General features: G+C 42.0%; 1 protein-coding gene across 7 annotated transcripts in view; it reads right to left on the reverse strand.

Moving 5' to 3' along the window:
- The window catches only part of LIMCH1 (LIM and calponin homology domains 1), a 178186-nt gene that overhangs the window by 18437 nt on the left and 136622 nt on the right, over positions 1-23127 (reverse strand). For 4 of the 7 annotated variants that reach the window (XM_042053845.1, XM_042053852.1, XM_042053851.1 and 1 more), the window contains 9 exons: positions 22506-22632; positions 19590-19744; positions 19001-19400; positions 15500-15721; positions 5990-6083; positions 3445-3617; positions 2664-2778; positions 1075-1149; positions 339-367 (listed from right to left, as the gene is read on the reverse strand). In XM_042053845.1, the coding sequence (XP_041909779.1) occupies positions 339-367; positions 1075-1149; positions 2664-2778; positions 3445-3617; positions 5990-6083; positions 15500-15721; positions 19001-19400; positions 19590-19744; positions 22506-22632 (1390 nt within the window). The remainder of the gene's footprint in view (positions 1-338; positions 368-1074; positions 1150-2663; positions 2779-3444; positions 3618-5989; positions 6084-15499; positions 15722-19000; positions 19401-19589; positions 19745-22505; positions 22633-23127) is intronic. The other 3 variants (XM_042053846.1, XM_042053848.1, XM_042053849.1) reach the window with 3 other exon arrangements.

Consider the following 23127-nt stretch of genomic DNA (forward strand, 5'->3'; position numbering starts at 1 on the left):
TTTTGTTTCATTGAGGAAACAGAAGAATAATGAAGTCCTTTCATTTCTACGCATTTAAAATAGAATGGTTAATTTAGAATTACATATTATTTTGAGATTGTGAAGCTTTAGTGGCTCCAGCAACCAAACACTCCATATCTAGCTCCAGATAAGAGGAGAATGCATGAATTCCAGATTCAGACTGTGCCTTGATTTGGGTTGTACTTTTCCTCTCACATGTCCATGAGAAAAAAATTCTTATTCTGGTTTAGGCATGTTACAAGACAGTTTGCATAAAAAATTAATTTCTGCTAAACACAAATTGCTAAACCAAATAATAACCCAAAAAAGGTACTCACATTTGATTTGTCACCACTATCAGAATCAGCTATTAAAAAAACAGAACAATGAAAGATTAAATTTAACACAGCAAAATGTCCTTAGCCTGTAAACAAATCTACACTATATCTGTATAAAAGAGCTTTATGTTAGTTTCCTATTTGCTCCCACAACCAAATGCAAGGACTAATTGCAAGAAAATAAATCAGAAACCAGATTACACCCATCACCAACAAAACTACTTTTTATCTGGGTATAGAGGAGCACAATATTAACTATCAGATTCTACTCTACCACTAGCTAATGCCATCTACTTCTGGCCACAGATGTTAGCAGTGTTCAGACACCGAGTGTTACCTACCTTGATCGACTTTTCCCTTCATGATTCAGTGCAAGGAAGGAAAAAGTACAGCAATGCTAAAAGAATGGGACTACACTATTCAAGAGCCACAGTTACGAAGAGAACCATTGCCATTTTCTATCCAAATGTCTTTGAAAATTAGACTGATTTAAAGAAATTAAGAAAAAGGTATTTATAGGCAAGGGATTTCTTTTGGGTGCCTGAAACCAGAGCAACACAACAATGTGCAACCCAACAGCTCTTTGTCAACTGTGCAGCAGGAATAGAAATTTTCTACGAAAGCGAGAGGTAGAACAAGTCCCCGTGATCATCAGCTTTCGCCCCAGCCCCACGTCCGAAGACACCTATGGCTGGAGCGGCAGAAGGGCTGGAGCTGCTCTTAGCGCCGCATTTACCTGACTGGGAGAAAAACTGTGAGCGCCGCCAGTTGTTGCGAACCCTAAGCGGAACCATGGCCCCGCGGGGCAGCTCTGCAGGCAACGGCACGGAGACAAAACAAGAAACAGCGCGGTCAAAAGGCGATGACAGACTCTCAGACCTCAGCCACCTTGGTCATGAGAGGGATTTTGTCTACAGTCACTTTGGCCCATGGCAGCTAATTTACAGTGGACCCGAAGATCACACGGACTGTCTGTATTTAAATGCTACTTTTTGCAACATGCCACCTGAACTTACACGAGAGCTCTAGCACACTAATGCAAGGGCAGCCACTCCTTCAAGTCTTTGCACGGTGCTTGCATTCATTCCTATTGCAGATACAGGTTTTAACAGATTTTGCGAGCCTTTCAGTGCTCTATATGGTGTGAACACTAGAGTGCAGCCAAGTGTTTCAGCACCAGTCAGAACACAGGCAAGAGACCTATGACCTGTTACTTGATATTGGGTTTGATTTGCTTAACATAAAACGATATTGTTCTCGCAGTCTGCTTGGGTAGCACCTCCCCACTAAAAAAAAGTGAGAATTCCATTCCTTTTCAGACAATCACAGAGTGGTTTGGGTTGGAATGAACCTTAAAGATCATCTAGTTTCAATTCCCCCTGCCATGGACTGGGATACTTTCCACTGGATCAGACTGCTCAAAGTTCCATCCAGACTAGCTTTGAACACTTCCAGGGATGGGGCATCCACAACTTCTCTGTGCAACCTGTTCCAGTGCCTCACCACACTCATCATAAAGAATTTCTCCTAATATCTAATCTAAATCTGCATTCTTTCAGGTTAAAGTCTTTATTCCTTCTCCTATCACTACATGGCTTTGTAAAAAGTCCCTCTCCAGTTTTTTCACAGTGGAGCACCTTCAGTAGTTTTAATCTTGAAAACGTTAGGCTAACCAGGATATTACCTATAGTTTAACAAGCTAGGAAGTTCTTATGGGAAAGAAAACTTCAGGGAAATTTTTCTCTCTTTCTTCCACAATACCCACATAAAATGCAGCTTTAAAATAAATTTTAAATCAAACTACTAAACATTATCAGTCTCAAGCAAAACTTTGTCATGAAGGCACGGGGAAAAAAGGGTTCTGCATTGCAAGAACTTGTGCTGGGCAGTGGTCAAATTCAAGGATGTGGCCAGATATGTGTATTGTTCATCTATGAAAAGGAGCTCCACAAGAGCAACTGAGTGCAGAATTTATTGCCAGAAAATTTTATCATGAAATAAAACCAATTGATAAGTAATATTCATCTGTGACCAGCAGTATGTAATACTCATTGACATAATAAACCCTTCACTGCTAGGCCAAGTAAATGCAAGATAGGGCTCTTCCTCTGCTGTGTCAAATTTCTGCTGTTGTGTTTAAGAGGAATAGCCAGAAGAGTCCTTTGCATCAGAGAAGCCACACTACCAATATCAGTCAATAAAAATAGAAAATAAATGTTTTAGCTCCAAAACCCTCCAAGTTATCGATTAAGCACTTCTCCCTGAACGTCACATGCCCATATTCAGCTACTGTCTGTCTGAGTTTTCCAAATGCTTCTTGCTCACCTTGTAGACCAGAATTATGCAGAGTAACTTGGCTGGTCTCCGGTAGTTTCTTTAAAAACGGCAGCACTACACTCCCCTTTTCTTCCAGGGCTTTTGCTTTCATCACCTGTTCAGACATTTGGGAGCAGAAAACGGTATTTAAAAAGCAACAGGTTCAATCAAAGGTTAGTTTAAACCCTTTCTACTTATTTTCTGAAACAACATTACCAAAGATGAAGCCTCTATCTCCAGAATTACAACATGGAGTTGCAGTACTGAAGTCCTGTAAGTAACTGCCAGCTGTTTCCTGTTGACATTCACACTGCCCTGCACACCAAAGTCAATCCTCTACCGACATCTAGCTCACCAACATCTAATTCACCTGACAGAGCAGTATGGTCACAGCCATTTGTCACCTCTACCACCACCTGCACTTGTTCAGCACTTCAGGAGGACTAAGGGGTTAAGCTCCACGGTCTACACCTTCTGGATACTCTGCCCTCCCAACAGGTGGTGGGACTGGGGTTTGTAGGTTAAGTTCTCATTTCTAGTCCCACCAGTTTACAGGTTCAAACACTACAAGCAGACACGTGGAGTTCCTTTTGAGGGGGAACTTTCTGACGACCACAGGATCTGGCAGCTGAAACCATCCTTCCGGGTCATGCTTTGAATGAACTCCTGAAGTGACATTATATGGAGAAAAATACCAATTTGCACAATAAACATTTCTGTGTAAGATCTTTCTCCTTTTTTTTTTGTTTTGTTTTGTTTTCCGCTCCCTCCTTTTCTTGTCCATACATACCTCCTGTGTAGGAGGGAGCTCTGCTTCCTTCTGCTGCTCTATTTCAGCTTTCTTCACATCTTTCTCGCTCGAAGCAGTTTCCTCTGAAGAGACAGGACTGGGAAGAAATTCTAATCTCTTCACAACAGGGCTGGCACAAGCTGCAGTTGATTTGAATTGCCTTTGATCTAAACCTAATCCACACATATAAGAGATAATGTTGCAAGGTTAAGATACATTTTCAAATAAAATGTTTGCCTATTTCTTACAATCCAGTTTCTTACTGGATATACTGTGAGCCCATTTACTAGATGTTTTGAAAAAATAAACTTTTTTCAACACAGGAAAAACTAATCTCTCAGAGAAGACAAGACTCAAATAATGAAATCACCTATCAAAATTTATGTGGTTACACTTGACTTGGGCTTCATGGGACACCCTTCATGGTCAACAAAAATAGAGAAGAAGTCCTTGGAAAAGAGTCACACAAACTCTTTCAGACACTCCTCTGGCTGAGACGAGCTGTAACCTACAATGGGCCTATTGAGTTAAGATCTCTTTACTGAAGTTATGTGATGAATCCTATCCTAAGATGCTACAAAGACAAGTAGCTATATGACATGGTCTCACTCTCAGCACTGGAGGATATTTCAGCTTGCCTATTTTCACTAAACCTACCACTTCCACTGACCATCAGTTAAGCATCAGACAACAAACAAACTGCTAACAGGCAGCCTTGGACTGGAATAACCTAGCTGTCATCTAACTCTTAAAGAAATCCAACAAGTTGATGCTGATTCCTGGGAGAAGGGACTATAAGCACACAGGTCTACAGCTGAGGACTGTGACAGCTGATACCACCACTGGAAGCAGAGCAGTTGCCACCATCTCAGGCACTGAATAAGCACCCAGACATCTCTCCAACCTCCTAAAGAAGAAACTTCAGATGCTGTTCCCTTTCCAACCACAGCAGCAGTGGCGGCTTCTGAATATACCCTTTTGACAGGCTGGGAGAGCAAGCTAAGAAAGAGATGCAGCCTAAGACTCCACTAAGAACGTGCACACCAGCAGAGACAAGAGCTGCTCCTGCTTCCAAGGCAGATGCACCCTCCTTCGGGGCAGTTCCCCCACCATTAGAGGCATAGGAGCCACAGCATGGAAGTATTTGGCTTGTACTGAACAGCAAAGGAGGTTGTTTACTCTACAAGATGTTCATAGACTTTGGACCCCATCTATCCCTCCAAAGCAGACATAATGAAAACCCCATGTTACTTTGCCATTTCGATCTTTGCAATGCTATCTCAGTTTTCCTTGCCAGACAATACTAAAATTTGCTGTTAATCTTTAGCATTTCTGACAGCAGGGGAGCTGGAGCCAAAGTGGCTTTGCGATTTGTAGACAACACCAGCTCATCACTGTTGACTCTTGAGAAGAGAATTTGGTCATTTCATTACAAGATTGCACCTTCTACATTACCTTCCAGATGCAATTCAAAATTGCTAAACTATGTACTTTGGCATCTAGGAGCCAAAGTAATTAAGTCAGCTAATGAGCCCTTGCTAACAGCCCATGTGCTTCTAATCTTTGGGGAATGGTACCTCACTGATGTTCGAGGGCAAAGCTCAATTGTTCAAGTCACATTTATCCCCAACAAATAGGAGCATTATGCTTACACACCAACTGCAGCCAGAGATCTCATTTAAATACCTATTTGATACAGTACTTTTTACTTACTCATACCAAGCTGAACTTTGATAGACCCATTAAAAAAAATGAACAACAAAAAAATACCATGAACTTAGTATAATAGCATACAGCAAATAAAGTGCCTACTCAAAGACAATGTTTCAGAAACATACTTTTGAGGAAAACAGCTTAAAATTCTACCAGCAAATTCCTTTCCCTGGATTAGGAATCATGCATAAAGGCTTTAAAGCAGAAAATTAGGAGTCTACATAATACTGTCCATTTAAAGCCCCTATGGGGACTCAAGTGCCCCTTCTTACTCTTTCTCCCCATTCCTTAATGTCTTGGGGAAAAAAATGTGTCAAACAGAAGCTATTACTGACTGGCAGCTTCTGCCCTTGTTGCTTTCTGGTTACAGCATGCTGTGGCACTGACTTTGCACTTGCACAAATGGCCAAGTGGACAACTCAGGTGTGTCATTTCAACCACAGAATGACACAACAGCCCAGGCTGGAAGGGACCTCGACAGACTACCTTGTCCTGCATTTTGTGGGAAAGAGAGACTAGAGGAGATTCCCTAGCACTGTGTCCAGCCGCACCAGAAAAACCTCCTGCCACAGGGGCTCTACCACATCCCTTGGAGGCTGCTGCACTGAATGACTGTTCTGACTGCAATCAATTTCATTTCATGTCAAAATTACTGACATCTGCAGCATTTTCTAATGAGCCCTGTTGGTGCTGCTGATGATGCTCCTATCAGATTCCTGCCACAGGATGTACCTCAGTCCAGGCCCATAAGTGAGGAAGGGCAAGGGCAGGGGTGAGGGCAGCAGCACACCCACCTGGGGATGGGCAGGGGTGAGGGCAGCAGCACACCCACCTGGGGATGGGCACGCTGCGGGGGCAGGTGCCGCACTGCTGGGGCTGGGCTCGGCTTGCAGGCTGTCAGCTCCATCCAGTTCCACCGGGGGGGCCTGGAGAGAGGAACACAGCATGGAGTGAGTGCAGTGGAAATAAAAGCATGTGCTAATTCCTCAGGGCAGTGCTTGCTGCTCCTTTGTAGTGTGTTTGAACCACATCAGCTTGGAGCTCAGCAGGGCATTGGGGAGAATGTTTCAGAGCAATATGCGCCCGTTCAGGTATTGAATGGCTGTGCTTTAATCTCCTTTTCAAATCGCTCATCATCAGCCATTAATGTGGTTGGTTTGGAATAGCTCCTACAAGCTTTAAAACTGTAGGATATCTTGGATTGTGTTAGCTGGAGATAAGCATACATTTCCCCCCTAGTTTCACCTTCCAGAATAACACAAAAACATATGCATTAGTGAATAGATAGCACATACTAGTGTTGGGAAAGCGGCAAAGTAATTAAATACTTCCTTTATTTCACGGTTGTCTAAACAATCTGTTATCCGAGGGGAAAAGCCAGAGTTTGTATTAAAGGTAATGAAATACTTGAAACACTATTAAGAGAGGACTGAAAAAATATGGTAAGACCATATCAAGGCAATAATTCAAACGCCTTTGAAAAGCAAGCTTCCTGACCTGGACAGGGCTGTTGCAGAGTTAAAACCACACTGTCAAAACAAGGGTAACACTTCAGCTGATCTATTCAGCGGCCTCCACCATACATCTGCTTTTCCAGAAGGCAAGTCAAGAAAAATCTCCAGCAAAGTTATCAGCCATTGCCCATAGCTAGTGCTTCTAATGCATCCAAGATCTCGAAAACGGCACATTGAACGGAGGAAAATAAAAAATGCAGACTACTTTTAGAAATAAGAAGTAACATATTTCAGAATTAGTCTATTGTAGACTCTCTTTCCTGTCCTCCTCCCACTCCTCCATCTTCTTAACAGCTGCAAAGGAGGAAATCTGATGACATTTCCTCTTTTCTGCAGGCAGGAATCAGACCTCCACCTTCTGCATGGATCTTGTTTCCTACCCCTGCAGGCTCACATGAACCTGTGGCCCCTTATCTGAACATGCCCCATGAAAAACAGACCTGGGCTCTCACAGCTTGGTCACTGGGGACATCTGCTGACAATGCCAACAGATCTCAACACCTATGGACACACCATAAAGCTCCAGGGAACTTTAATGCTGGCAAAGCTTGTGAATCCCTGCCTCATCTCCTCTCTGGAGGGAGGCGTGCTCTCAAGAGGGGCAGGGAACACGTCTGGGAAGATGCCCTGCAAGGAAATAGTGCAGACTGGTGTGGGGCCATAGCTAGGGCCAGTGACCCAGGCAAGCCCAGCAGGCAGCCAGCAGTGCTGGGAACAAGAGAAGGGGCCTGCCAAGGGCTGTGCTGCCACCTCTCAGCAGGACAGGCGCCAGATCACAGCCACGAGTCTCTAGAAGCGGCAGCACTTGCTGGGGCTGGCTGCCCGCCATCCTCCCCGCTGCCGCCACTTCCCAGTGCACCTTCACCTCTGCCACCCTCAGCCTCTGCCCCAGGCAAGACATGAAGATACATCCCCCACGTGCCTAAAAGCAGTTCTCGAACTGGATGAGGCAGAAAGCTACCTCTAAAAAGGTAAGATGGAAAGCTTCAGGACATCCTCTCTACCATGTCCACCTGTGAATGCATCTATACCAAGAGCGAAGAAAGCACAGACCTCTCCCTCCATGTCTCACACACTCCCAGGAGGGGAGGTCTCTGCAGTTGAGGCACAGGCTAAAGCACAGCCCCAGAGAAATGCTCCAAAGACTTCAAGTCCTGTGCCCCAGAGGTTTATCGCTTGCCATTTAGTCGCTCTTTTCTTTCAAATAACCCACCTCTCCCTCCCCCAGTTCATCTGGATGCCAGCCTGCTGTGTCACTGAGAGCCTTCATCAGAAAAGGCCCAGCAGAACACTACTGCAACTAAAGAACATTTCCTCTTCAGCCTTAGTTCTGGCTCCTGATCCAACAGTGGCCAGGGGAGAAGCTACTGGAAATCCTTCCTAACCTTGCTCAAAGAAGAAACAAGTATTTCTTTTCTGCATGAGGACAGGCAGCCCAGTCCAACAGGCTAGCCAGATAGGTCGTGCCATTTCTGTCCTCTGAGGTTTTCAAGATTCGAATGATAAAGCCCCTAGCAACCTGTTCTGATCTCAAGTCTGATCCTGTTTTAAGCAGCAGAGCCAGCTAGAGACCTACAACCTGAATTACTCTGTGTCATTCTACAACCTACAATACTCGTTAAACCTAAACAAATGACTATTATTGAGAGCTCAGAATTTGCCCTAAACAATGTCGTTTTCACATGCAAAAGCAAGAAGCTCCAAACTCACTGCTCCAAACCATAAGCCCTGCCAAAGAAATGGCTGTAGATTTCAATTATTAATATTTCGATTGATATTTTTGGTAAAACAATGGAATTCACCCTTCACTCTCAAAAAGCAACTCAATTGTCCAAATTGAAAAATTAAAATAAATAAATACATTCAACTTTAACTTCAACCTCAGAGGCTTTAAAGCTATAAACTGTGAAAATCCCAGGGCCCATACAAAAAGTGTTGAACTGTTATACCCAGGAAAGTCAATTGCTGATGTGAGCTGGTGCTGGAGAAAGAGCACAGCCATAACGGCCTCTCAGAGGAGCTAAAATGCTCAGTGAATGCCGCAGTGATACATGATGCACAGACATGATGCACTTGTATCACCTCTGGTGCTGTCATGCAGCTATCCTGCACAAGTGCAATAACTAAACCTACCCATAACCTATACTCAGGAGGCTGAACCAGGTATAGACGTAAATGTTATTTATAGAAAAAAGAGCTACTATGTGCTGCAAGAAAATTGACTTTCCAATGGCATGCTGCAGGAGTTCTGTTCCTGCTCACGCGACTTGACTCTCTCTCCCTCTGCTGAGAAATTAAATGCTAGTGACACGCAGCTAAAAATATAAAACTGATTAGTAACTAATTTATAAAAAAATTAAGTCAACTTCACTGGGGAACTCTCTTATTTCCACTAAACTTAATTCTATTTATAATACTAAGTTAATGTAGTATTATCTAGTATTTTATCAACAGGTGCATAATACACTTAAGAAAATTCTTGCACTGATATAATTGATAAAATATCTTTTCTACCACAGACTATCATCCTTCACATTTCATAAATATTTGTAATCAAATGATGATGTTATCACTGACCATGAAAACAGGCACACAAACTACATTTCACTACACCTAAGGCATTTCGCTACGCCTACGAGGACTGTATTTTGACATGGACACTGAAAGACTGAGTAACCTAGTGAGTGATGTTTCTGAGGTGCTTCAGTTCTATGAGGAGCTCTCGTGCCTTGCGATGAAGGACTGATGTAGCCCCTCAGCACCCCTCTGCCGTATGTGTTTGTGTGGGCAGAGGTCTCTTTCTGCAGGGCAACAGAGCCATTCCATACACATGCTCTGCTGCAGATGCCTGTGAGGGAAGGTCACACAACACCACCACAGGCAATGCAGCCTTCAAGAGGAGTAGGAAAAACCTCAGTGCATGGGGGCTGTGCCCATGGATCTCTGCCCACAGATCAGGCTGGTGTCGAGACTCTGTCCAATTAAAACTTCTAAAAAGTGAAGAATGCTGTCTACTTGGATGGGTGGTTTTATTACCCCATGCATCTGGATACCCAGGACTTAAAGTAAGCTTTCCCATTTATGACTTAGCCATAGTTCATGATGGAAAGTTAAACACTGCGATGGCAGTTGTGGTTATGAGCACGTCAGTAACAGAGGACAAAGCAACACCAATGTTCTGCTAAACAAGGTATCCATTTAACAAAGACACAAGCACAAGTATATAGTGTTACCAAACACCTGTTAGGCATGAAAATAAATTAGTTCAGTTTGTGACAGCAGGATTTTTATCACATAAACTAGGGTATCAATCCAAGTATTTCTTTAATTAAGATCATACAAGCCAGAAATGGCCATATTGGCTACTGCTACGGCAGAACTTTACACCCTTAACAAAACCCTAAAAATACAATATCCAATACCTTATACACAGAGTGTCACAACTTCTACAAGAATACAAACTCCAAAGGAAGTTACAGTAGAACTTTATTAATCCTTCTTGTAAATTAAATCGAAACACAGCTCAGTTAACACTGCTTGCACATAAAATCATGTGAAATAATGTTATTGTATTTTCTATGAAAACATGACAAAACAAGCTGTCTGGAATCAGTGAGAATGCAGACATACCAGAAAGAATCAGGTTGAAACTGCAATTTAAACGTTGTAAAACCATTCAGGAATGAAACTGGTTGCAACATCAATAGCTACATGTAGAAATTGTCTGACAAATCACAAAACTTCAGTGATTCGAATTCTGCACATATCATTGACTTCAAAAGTTTTGTACAAAGATTTCCTAATCAAAATTAATGATGTGAGTGGTAATGATGGCACAACCCTGGGCTGCCACAGCTCAGTTTTTTGCATGTTATGCAACATATGGTACTACAGCCAGAACACTGCTTCAAAAGGTTAAGTCATCTGCCAGCTATATAATACTATAATCAGGCCAGCTATTTACAACGAAAGATCAGGGTAATCAGTAGCTGACAGAGAAGTCTTGAAAATGTTGCAAGAAAGTGTGAAGGATTCCTGATAGTCATTAGAGTTATTACTGCTTGACTGGGGTGTAAAATTAGCTTCTTTCACTGACAGACAGTGAAAAGTGCATGGCTGTCTGAAGGACAGGAGACAGGCATGTTATGTTCATAACCAAATGATGAGCAGAGTTCCCTTCTAGCTGCTTTGAAGCTTTGCTGCTCTCACTTCTCGTCCTACACCTTTTACCCTTCAGGTAGTCCAGCCCTCCATGCACCTTTTCATGTGTGGTTCAAGGCAAAGCTGTCAATCTGGAACAGACATACTTACTCTACGAGTGTTTCTTGTAATGAATCAAAGAACAAAGACTTGTCTTACTGGATATGTACAAACCAGGATGTCAGCCCTGCTCTCGTGTAGCTTGGCCAACAATCCTCAACCACAAGAAAGCCTATACTTTAATCTCAGTTCAATTAGTGAATTTTTCAACATGAAGGAGAGTGTTACTTGGATGTAGAAAACAAGTGTATTTTGTGCCAAGCATGCAGTGAGTAGAAATGGACAAGTTTAAGCTAGCTAGAGAAAAATTAAAAGAAAACTGTCTCTCCCCACCATCACTACCTCACCCTGATCTTTTCTAGGTTGCTGCCTGTATTTTTTTTTTTGGTTGATCAGAGCGAAGTTATAATTAGAACTATAGGAAGCCAATAATTTCTAAATGCTCATAGAAAGATTGGTTAAAATAAAGGGATGTTACTTACTTACTTAATTCCTCTACACTAAAATCTGCACAAACACTGTTTTAAAACAAAACATTTATTTTTCCAGCTTCTGATTCAAAGAGCTAGTGGATACAACTTCTCACCATTTGTAGTGTCCACCACTATTCTGTATAATGGGAAGACTACACAGCCGAAATGGCTGACAGGTAGGACCAGGATGAGGAGATGATTCTCACATTATTGCTGGTATTGCCACTGATGGATCAGTCTTTGGGCTTGTGCCCCAGTTTTTCCAACTGCATTGAGAGGTATAGGTATGCTTTACCTACTATGCCTCTTAGCACCACATTGCTCCACAAACACCAGTGAGATATTTTCCTCCTGTTTGTAGGACAAGTTTATCCTTTTTAGCCTTTAATCATAGGCAAAATTTCGTAAGCTACTTTAAGTAAAGGTAAGTCTCATGTAAAATCCCTTTTACACTACCTATACTCTACCTAATACTCTACCTATACACTAGAGATATAAGTATACTTTTTGATAATATTTTTCTTTACTGTCCTGCCCACCTGCTGCAGTTTTTTGCATCTCATTTCATAGTCGATTTATGCAGGATGTACATATGTTTCCCAGTCAGTCTCTGATTGCCAAACACTATTTGACTCACATATATAATGGGGTCCTTCTCTTGTCAAAAAGACAACTGACACTGAGGTCTCCCCCACAGGAAACGATCTCTGCACTTCCCTAGCTCCCCAAAAGCCTCAATAGTATTAGTGTTTTAAGCGGTGCAACTTAAATAAACTTCAGGCCAAAAGCGCTGTTGGACTACAGTTGCACAGCATCTTCCCCTGTTGCAGACAATGCCTAAGGGCAGCCAGACAGATTCAAATTAGGACTACACAGCTTCAAAGGGAAGCCAGCCAGGCTGAGAGAAGGCAGAACTAGTCCATTTGACAAATGAACTGAAACAGCAGGAGACCAGCCCTATGCGGGATGGAAGAGGAGGAGGAAGGGGCATGTAAAGAACAGGAAGAGAATCGCAAGGGAAGGACAGGAGTGCTATTATAGGTAAGGTATGCATGAAAAGAAATATATATTTCACAAAAGAGACTTGGAGCAGAAAATTAATGAATAAAACACAAAACCAAACCAAATCTACAAGCAACTAGAGGGGAAAAAACAAACTCCTAAACCAGCATTTCCCAACACAGGAACTATACCTGTGAATCTTATTCAAAGCCTGGGAAGGACATAGCTAACAAGAAATGAATCAATAAAATATACAAATAAACACAGTGAAAGCAAGTTTAGAAATGGCTTTGAAAACATGCTTAATTTGTAGAAGTTTTCTCAAGGCATAAGAGCTTCAGTTATTTCTTCCCTTTAGACAGCTCTTCTTCTTCATCTCAGCTGCTTTTCTATGCCTGTTTCCGTCATTTTCTCCTCCTCTTCTGGAATGTCAGAAGGGTTAAGCATCAGAGAAAACCTAAAGCCCTGTTTTTGCTTTGTGGGAGGTGATAGTGGAGGCTTTCAGAAGGCTTCCTTACTTCTAAGAATGTCCCACCCCTGGAGCAAAAATCAAACCTCTTTTTCCCTTCTGGAATGCCGACAGTGAGTGCTAGATGCAGTATCCTACTGAGCAAGAGGTCACATTTTATGGGGAGTGGGACAAGCCTAGGAGGATCTTAGCTTTCCTAATTTGGATTCCCAACCTTCCTAGGAGTGGTTATATCCTTCAGAGAGGAGTTTAGCCTTTCAGGCTCTGCAGATGAGGCTGACATCATTGTGTTAGTTGTCCAAAGTCTGAAGTAAAATAAGTACAGGGAGAAGGCTGAGTGAAGTGAGTCCAGCATAGATGCCCAGTTCTTGCAGATAAGGCCCCAGACCAATTACAACCATATCAAGCTGTCTATAGCAGTGCTTGTCTGTGTCCCAACGCACACAGTGAAGAAGCCAAGCATCAGTACCATGCCCCATCTCTGTAACCTGGCAGCTAAGCCCTTTCCATCAACAAGGACTTTCCTGCATGCTTAACAGCTAAATTTACTGCCCATGCCTTAGTCTGAGGCATGGAGACCTGGAAAATTAAAAAGAAGCATCTGGGTAAAGAGAAGTAAACATCCAGAAGAAACAGAACCTGAAATCTTATTTTAGGCTGGCAAATTCCCTTCCAGCTACAGGCAGATCTCCTTCTCTTCTCTCCATTTGATCATGGAAGATCTCCTCAAAGCAGTCTGCGCTCCTTGCTCTGCCCTTGACATGTTTAATACATTTAATACCTTTGCTTGAAGCTGGGGTGCCTGGAGTAATTATGATGGTTTGCACTACCCAGTCACATTACTGATGGAATTGTGAGGCTAGTGATATAAAATCTGTAGTTAGAGCATAGACACTCTGTCACTAGCACCATTTTGGTGCACACGCATTCTCTCTTGGAGGCTTCATAATTAAGTGCATTCAAGCTTACAAACCAAGAGCTATTCTGCAAATGTCAAGAGTCACAAGGAGTCTGAGGAGTCAAACTCTTCTGCCTCTTTTGCTAGTATCACCACAAGAACTAAGAATTGGAAGGAGAAACCAGACACGGAAAAATTTGTGTTCAGCTGGCCATATCATCCTCAAAGCTGTAGAAAGGGGAGGATGAGAGGACATCAAAGAGATACAAGCACACTCAAGACCTAACAGCAACTTCTGCTGCTGAGTTTCCTCATAACTCTAACTAGGCCTGAAAATCCTAAAAAAAGGAGTGAGTAATATTTTCACCTGGCTACTTTTCTGATTGTCATTGAGCTTCTAATCTCCAGCAAGCTGAGGTTCTTCTCTATTCTCCAAACACTCCCACTGCCTGCTCTTCCATATCAGATCTAATGCTTACCTGGCTTTTCCCTCACATCCAAATTTTTCTGACAGGAGCAGCCTCAGCTCTGCCTTCCCTGCAAATCATTCACTTTTGACTCAATACCAGTTCCCTCAGACAGGATCAAGTCTGTGCTCACAGCACATACCAGTTCCCATGATTGCTGCAGGCTCCATGGTTTGTGCCCATAGCTAGAGACTGGCATTAAGCAGGGGAGTAAAACACAAACCCTTTCTCATGAATGAGCCATCACGGCCCAGCATAGATCCCTGTCTGCTCCCTGTTATCCCTCTGGCCAATGCTGGGATGAAATCTAAGATGAAAGAAAAAATTATCATACCCCAACTCTCACCACATCTCCAATTCTCTTTGTTGTTACACAGAAAAAAATTGTGAGAATTCCCTCTCCTGTCACTTGCTTGCAATCCTTTTACATGCTCTCTTTGCAATCCTCTCCTTATTTCTTGTTTTGCTTTTACTATCTACTTTTATTACAGTTTTGTAGCATCTAGATGCCTGATGTGATATGCTCTAGTTTTACTCCTGCCTTTTTCTCTGGGGAGGAGGGGGAGAGAAAGATGAAAGGCTAAAATTAATTTGTTTCTCTGATAAGGCAGTTAAGAAGCATGTTGGCCCCTCTGAGCATTTCAATAGCTTATCCCCTCTTCTAACATTTCTGAGAAGGGAATGAAAACCAAATGTTCAAAGTTGCCAGCACATCCACATCCTCTTTTGAAAATTGAAAACTGAGACTAATTATAATGGCTCACACAGTCCAATTATGTTGCTGATCTAATCAGCTGACATTAGGAGAAGCGCTGAATAAACCGGCACAACGGCTGGAACACTGAATCAATTTCTCCCCGGCCCAGCACATTTAAAGCATGCTTATCTGCTGCATGACATCTGGAAAAAAATCCCAAAACAACAACAAAACAAAACAAAACAACAACCAACCAAACAAAAACCCCAAAAGAAACAAACAAAACCCAAAAACAACAACAAAAAACCCCCCAAGACCCCCACTGGCTACAAAAAGTTTTTTTAATCTTACCCTCCTATTTCTCTACCCACATACAAAAAGAAGAAGCCTTTAATTTACAAAGGATTTTGGGCTTTGTTTATAGTCTTTTTCCTGGTCTGGGCACACCCTTTTGAAATAAGGCAAACATAGGCACTTGGGTATCATTAGTTAGTGATTAAACACATCATGAGACAGAAAATTGGCAAAGAAAGTAAGGCTGGTTTGTTCGTGTTGGTCTTACTGTTGGCTCTTTGTGCACACTCTGAGTGGCAGGCCTCTGTAAACTGAGCTCAACACTTGGGGGGTCCTTCTTCAACTCTACCGGAGGCCTGTCCCCTCTGGCTACTCCGTCAAATTTCAGAGATCTGGCTGGTGAAGGAGTAAATATTACTGTTGTACATTCTTTATCCTTTTCTTCCATGCCGTTGACATTTTCTCCATTCATGCTGACTTTTCCATCTACCTGTGAAATACAGTTAAACAAATACGCTGAGACAAGTGGCATTCAAAGGAATTTAGGAAATTAGGAGTTCAACATGATACTACAATCATTAACACAGTCTTTGTTATCAGTGAAGGATGGAGCCAAGCACATACTTCATTCCACAGGCCAAAACAGAAGAGGACCCTATGACCCTAGGGGGCTCATAAACAAAATACAGACACAAGGAAATAATTTTTCTGGATTTCCTGGTTTCCCACATTCCGTTCTCCCAGTAACATACAGACACCCTTTGTGTGCATCACAGACCAAAGGATGTTTTAAAAAAATCAATTTTTGTGTAAAATTTAGACCAAAATTGCTGGGTTTTGCATTGCTTTATGCAAGAGCCAGGCAGATTCTCCAGGACTAATTATGCTGATGAACTGCTTATGTACCCCAATGACCTCACCACAGTATTAGCAGTCTGATTTTTTGAAGCACTGTCATGTGAACTTTGAAGGGACAAGAGCAGCTGAGTTCATCCACTTGTTTCTTTTTTGTTCTTAACACATAATCAAGGCACCAGCAAATAAAACTGGTGATTCCACCCTCTCCATAAGGCAATCAAATAGATTAGGTGCTTTCCCAAAAAATTACTTTAGGCAATCTCCTTGAAAAGAGAGTGTGGAAAGAGTTTAACTACCTTTCTTCTCAGGGTCAAGCTAGCTCCTTGGTGGCTGTATATTCCTGCTAAGGAACCTTTAAGCAAAGAAGAAAGTACAAGATATGCTTTAGCTTCTTCCTCTGCACTGATACAACTTCTCGGTGCTGTAACACTGTAATTTCTGAATGGAGGTGGCATGTAAAGACTCCTTTCAATTTGAAGGGCTCTTTGTAGAAGCATACAAGAGAAGTCTTGCTACAGAGAACTAACTGGCTGTTCACCATAAGAGGGTCCAGGTGGGGAGAAACCAGGAGACGACCAGGTCTCAGTACCATTACATTGCTCCTGCCTGGCTACAGCACAGATGTTAACAGGCTTGTCAGCAGGGCTGAGGAGTAAGGAGGGCTTTGCTACTCTGTGCACAGAGATCCTTCCTTACTTACTGAGTGAACAGCTTGGATACCTCAAGAGTGGCCCTCCAACTTAGTATATACCATCAGTACCAAGCTGAGGGCAAACTCCTCCCATTGACTTCTCGTACACAGGCATCCAGAGCCCTGTTCTTCATGAGCATGACTGACTAAGAGGCCATCTCTGAGCTGCTGGGCATCCTTAGCTCTGCCAGATGTGGGAAGGTGAAGGCAGTTAGCCCTTGCACAATCAGCTCCACTGCTGGTTTTCAGATGAAAATATTCCCTCCCTTTCTACACTGACCTCATCCACTTAACAAACACAGTATCTCTCTTAGGGTTTGATGTGAGCAGGCACTGAGCCCCAAGTCGTCCGGGACTGTGTGCTGGATTATCTACTAGAGAGGCAGGTTATGAAAGATCTCAAAAATTAAAAGGCCAGGAAAACACTGGCAGGCCACACCATCCATTTCAGTGTCTCTGTTTAGACTAAGACATTTCTCTATTTATATTAAGGAGGAAAACCAAATGTTCGAATGAGCAGGACAGATGCCCTGGCTGCAGAGTTAAACAAACGTACTCCTTTCCTTCTGATCTGGAGGAAGTCAACACATTGTCACCAGGGCCAAGAATCACCAACAGACTGGTGTTTCAAGGGAAAATAATGCTACAGCTACATGTGCTAGGGAATGATTCCTACTGAGACAAAGCACATTTTTTCACATCATGTGAACAACATTCAGACAGATTTTTTTTTTTGTAGTGGCTTGTGAGGGGTAGGAGCCTTCATGGGTTAGTTTTTACCTACATATGTGAATTATATATGCAATAACATTATGGTGATACACACACCCATCTTGGTCCTCTGATGAAAAAAGTGTCAGGGATCAAAAAAACCCCAAAGATCCACGATTGACTGATATCTAAAAGGTAAACTCTGGGGGCATACCAGCTGAGGTATAAGAAAAAACAGGAATTATCAGTTTCACATTTCAACTAGGAAACAAGGTGGGGTGTGGTTTCCACAAGAGCTGGGACAGACTTCAATAAATTATACACCACAACATACTTTTTTCACTAGCTATAAAAAGCTGACTTACCTTTTAGAAAGCAAACAACCTAAATATACATGGTAGCAGTGCTACAGGATATCAGCAGGGCTTCAGGGACCCTTGAATGCCACTAGCAAAGTATGAGCAATGGCAGACAGAAGGGAACCCAAACTCTAGAGGCTGGGGGCACGCATGTCAGTAGGCTTCACACTGCTCACAACATGACTACAATGAGACTTTGGTAAGCTCCCATTTTGGCACAGGCACTGTGAACAGCAGATGTTTTCAAACGACTTATTCTGGTCTGTTCTTTTTAACACATCCCAGTTCTTTGCTTTTTCCATCATTGGTTCAGTATCTTACTCCCATTGTCCACAACCACCCAGTCAAAAGACTCACTCCTCACATTTAATATTCTGGTTTCAGAATAATCTCTCCTGTTCTTCTCCTATCCTTTTCTCCCACAAATCTCACCCTTATTCCCGGCAGCCCTGCTTTCATCCAAATTCTCTTACTTCTTTTACTCCCATAATCTTTGCACAGTTCTTGCAATCCAATCCAGCCACTCTCCCTCTCTCACCATCAATCTCCAGTTATTCTGCTACCCCAGTACCAACCTGTTTCCCTAAACCTCCATGCACAACCTAAATCCTCTCTTTATGCCAGTGAAGTAGCTTTCCCCATTCATCCCTGGTGAGAAGCATGTTTAAGAAAGAGAATATCTTCGGGCAACCTGGCTCTTGACTCTGAAGGAGTAGGGACACACTTGTTTGGGTATGGCAAAAATCAGACCCCTGACTCAAAGGTCAGTTCAGGTCTTGCTTCAAAAGTCAAAGCCTCCACACTCCCTGCACCTTCCATTTTGTTTAAAAACAAAAAACACGACCACATACTCTTTCTAAAAACTTTGAGGAAATGCCTTGCTTTTTTCTTAAATTCTCCCTTTCCCCAAACAAATTTAGCCTGAGGAAAAATGACCAGTGCAAATATTTCAGTCTGAAGAGGTCAAGTTTCTAAGACCGGTAACCACGAAGAAACCATTAACCCAGGCAGCACAGAGCATGAAGCTGAATTTTGTAACATCAGAATGCTGCCACCATTTTCTACATAATTGCATTAAACATATGTTCAGATGATCTAATCAAGATCTCTTTGCCTCCTGATTGACTTTGGGGCATGTGATGTATCCTACCTTAAAGTTCTTTAAAACTTCCTGTGTATTTTTGGGTTGTGAGTAAGGCTTGGGAGTCAGCATAGGCACAGCCTTGGAGACACTTTTGCTGGGAGATGTGCGTCCTGCTGAACTGCTGGGCTCTAGTTCAGTGGTGGGAACAATGGTTGCTTCAATTGTGGCAGTGAATTTTGGAGCAGGAAGTGACTGTTGCCTTAAATATCTCAGAGGATTTGGGTCTTTCAGTGGGGAATTTGGTTCCACTGAATGGCTTCTTTCCAGAATTTTTGGCATCTGCAAACGCTCAAGGACAGCTTCACTGATAGTGAATCTTTCGATGTACTGCTGGAGGATGCTCTCAGCCTCCTCCTGTGTCTTTGCATTCTTGTATGCCTCATGAAGCTCCCGCTCCCTCCTCTCTCTGTAAGGAAGACAACACAAGAGAGACCCTCATATTAACACTGAAAATCACACCCATTTCTTCTGCTCCATCAACATCCTCCCCTCTCCCTCTCTCAGGCTTGCAGGCATGGCTGCCCACAGTTACTTATCACCTATGGAGCACACAGCACTTTCAGACATGACACTACACTCCAGGAAAACAACGTACTTCTCCTCCACAATTTCTCGGTAGGTTTTGATGCTTTTTCTGCGCTCGTTCGTTCCGTCTCCAGCCAATAACCTCTCCATTTTCTTTCTCTCAGCTTCCTTTTTTATCAGATCCTGTGAAGCGCTCCTTCGACGACTCTTCCACCGAGCCAGGTCCTGTGAGAGAAGGAAGGCACCTGAATGCAGAGTTGCAAATAACTAAAAAGTGGCCACAGATAACAACGAACCCAGTGAGCCAGTTGCAATGCTTGTTCTTGCCTGTGGACTAGGCTCCCATCACCTGCAGGCAGCATCGTTTATTTCAATGGCAAAAGGAGATCATGCCATAAATGAAGATGTTCCCTGACTGAATTTCCTGCTACCAGCAGGATACAGTAAGGATTTCATAGCTTCACTGCTTACTTTCCTTTTGGCAGGAAATTTGGCCTAAAAGGACCGGTCAGGACACTCATTTTCACTTGGGCTAACACTAGGGACAAAATCCAACTCCCCAGAAAGATTAAGTAAAAAAATTATGTTTGGTGAAGAATTTGAATATATCAGATATATGGGAAGCAGGGGTTCATGGGAAGAATGGATGTTGTTTTATCATGAGCTACAGCTGCACTGATAGTTTGCCTTGGAGAGCTGATAGTTCCATACTTTGCCCATGCTATCAGTCAGCTATATGCAAGTATGGTTGATCCATGATGTTGGGTTTTTTTGGTAGAAAAATCCAGTGCAGCATCCAAATTTAAATTCTTTGTCATGGCTACCCTACAGTATTTTGGATCCAGATGTGAGCGATGACTGAGTAAAAAGCCTATGGTTTGTATCCCATAGCTTTACACCCAAGCTATACAGAGATGCCCTTGCTGAAGTAACAATCTCAGTCTTTCTGGAATCTGCCTGCCTGAAATTGTGCAGATTGACTGAATCCGGTTCTCTGCCTTTCCTGAAAAATTAGCCTGACACTAAACCAGAGAGTCACAGGAGGTACCTGTTATGGGCCCCTGTGTTCTCTTGCATCTTTTATGAATTCACAAATCCTGGAGGATACAGAAGCAATATCTTTTTCACAGTACAAGAATTATAGTAAAGAAGTTTCCTAAACTGTAAAATTTCTTTGCAGCCAACTAGTAAAGGAACAAAATTTCACACAGAAAAGTAACCACTACAGAACTTCTGCAAAGAAAAATAACTTCGTAGGAAACTGTAAGGGAACATCTGTCATTAACTTTTCAACATCAGGAGATTAGTATACAGATTATATTTCATGCACTCTAACAAATTTTGGTTTTAATAAAACCCATATATTCATAACACATACTCAATTCAAAGGCTATTTCATTAATTACACGGTTTCCCAAATATTTTAATTGCATTTTTATTGGTAAGCAGCAGAAGGTACTGCAAGTATAACTTATTTTATTAAAATCAGGAAAAAACATTGTCACTTTTAATTTAGTTTAAACCCACAAATTATTGATGTTACACTTAAGGGAATGCTCATTAAAGTACTTCTTCACATGACCTACATATATCAGTCTATAATGCCCTTCATGAAACATCGGCCTTTCATTTTCCTCAGCTACTAATTATCCTCATTGAAGTACCAAAGCATTTCTTTATTCACCTACTTCCACTATTGCTTATTGTTTGAAAATTAGTTTTTCATTAGCAAATTTTCTAACATAAGCCCTCCTCCTCTTTTCATAATTAAAATAGAGACATGTTTATCTTTTCCAGTTCTGATGCTTTAGAATAACAATAGTTTTAAAAAGCCTTGAAACTGTTAATTGTTGGCAAATTTACAGCATGGGCATATAAAAATATCAGACCATGAAATACGTCTCTATAAAGCCTTCAGAATGCCAAGGACATTCCAATAAAGTAATTTTTAGTACCTCTTCAGAACTTTTAGTTCATGGTAGAAGGTGCTGAGGGCCTGGAAAATGTACGAACTTTAGCTCAGAGGATTTTCAATTCAACAGCAGAGAATTCTCAAACTTCTTGAATACCTTTGGATTTATTCTTATCTCTGCTGGGAAATTATGGCTTCCCACACATAAAGACCTTTCAGCTAAAGTCCTTCATTGTTCTACTACAGAAAGTCACTTCTTAGCTGTATATACAATTGGTTTTTTTACTTTTCCTTGAATTTTCTACCAAAAACCTCTCTGAGGTGTTTCACAGAAGCTTTCCTTGTAATGAGAAACTACCATACCTGAAGAGATGTGTTTTACTGTGTTTTGGGGTTTTTTAAACTAAAAAAATGACCCAGATTCCTCATTTAAAATCAGTCTTTAGGAAATGAAAAGAATTTAAACTAAACTCCTGCCTGGTACTAACTTACCTGCATATCATGTTTTTCTCTCCTTGCTATTTTGCTGCAGACAATGGCAAATGCCAGGACAGCTTAACAAAACACATCAAGGAAAGAGGGTTTGGAAAGGCCTTGTAAACCAAGCAGGGTGTAGCTAACATGAAATGCCATTTGTTTGCTTGGAGGAGATGGAAAACATTAACATTTTCTGTATCTATACGAATTTATTAAAGACAAGTTCAACCCATTTATTCCCTGTCCTACTTAGTCTTGTATGTTGTCACTTTGGACACTGACTAATTAGAAAAGTTAGAGAAGTCAGCAGTTAGAAGTTGTTCTTCCATTTTTTTATCTAATCACAGTTTCTTTACATTTTTTTAATAAAGCAAAATACCTCGTGAAGAGGCAGAGGGACCGGAAGATCTTGTATTCTTTGATTTACATCAAATTATGAACTTCTATTCTTTTAGCAACAATCCACTGAGGAAAAAAAAGCTCTCCTGATTATTTTAAGCACGTGACAGCAACTGCAGATTTAGCAGGTTGTCCTGTTTTTGCCTAGCTGGCTGGCCTCAGTGCCTGCCAGCATTGCAGACAATGTCATATACTCACATCTTGCCATCTGGTCTCATCCTCTTTCAGCTGGTTGTGTATGTTCTGCAGCTTCTCATGGCGAGCTTTGCTATGAGGCTGAGCCACAGCTTCTTCTTCACATCTCATGTCAAACATACTCACACTCCTAAACAAGGGGGAAATAACAACAAGCCCAGTCTTATTTAGAGGCTTATATTCCTTCAGCTTGTAAGAGCTCAAGCCACATGAGGGTGCTACAGCAGAATCAGACACCTGCTTCATTACAAAGCTCCCAAAAGCAGCAGTCCTCTACAAGGGCTCGTTAGGATCCCTATGACTCCCACATAGTACTTCAGGCATTATTACACTCCTCAACTTTTGATTTTGTTAGCTGACTGCAACTTTGTCTCTCACTAAGAAGCACTAGTAACTTTACACTTCCATCAACAGCTCTTATTAAAATCATTCTATCGTTCAGAACATTTTACTTTCTGCAGATTTGTGCCCAATGGGTTTTCAAGATCACTCTGATTAACACCACAGACGAAAGTTTCCATTTCTGGGTAAAAGAAGGCTTGAGAAGTATATCAGGGGCAGCATGGCTAGCTAAATGCTATTGCTACAAAGCCACGGGGAGCCTGCCCAGAGAAGTACACTCAGC

Source organism: Corvus kubaryi, unplaced genomic scaffold, assembly GCF_017639235.1.
Source record: "Corvus kubaryi isolate FWS band 111438036 unplaced genomic scaffold, C.kubaryi_AGA036_p1.0 split1-131, whole genome shotgun sequence".
Taxonomy (NCBI): Eukaryota; Metazoa; Chordata; class Aves; order Passeriformes; family Corvidae; genus Corvus; species Corvus kubaryi.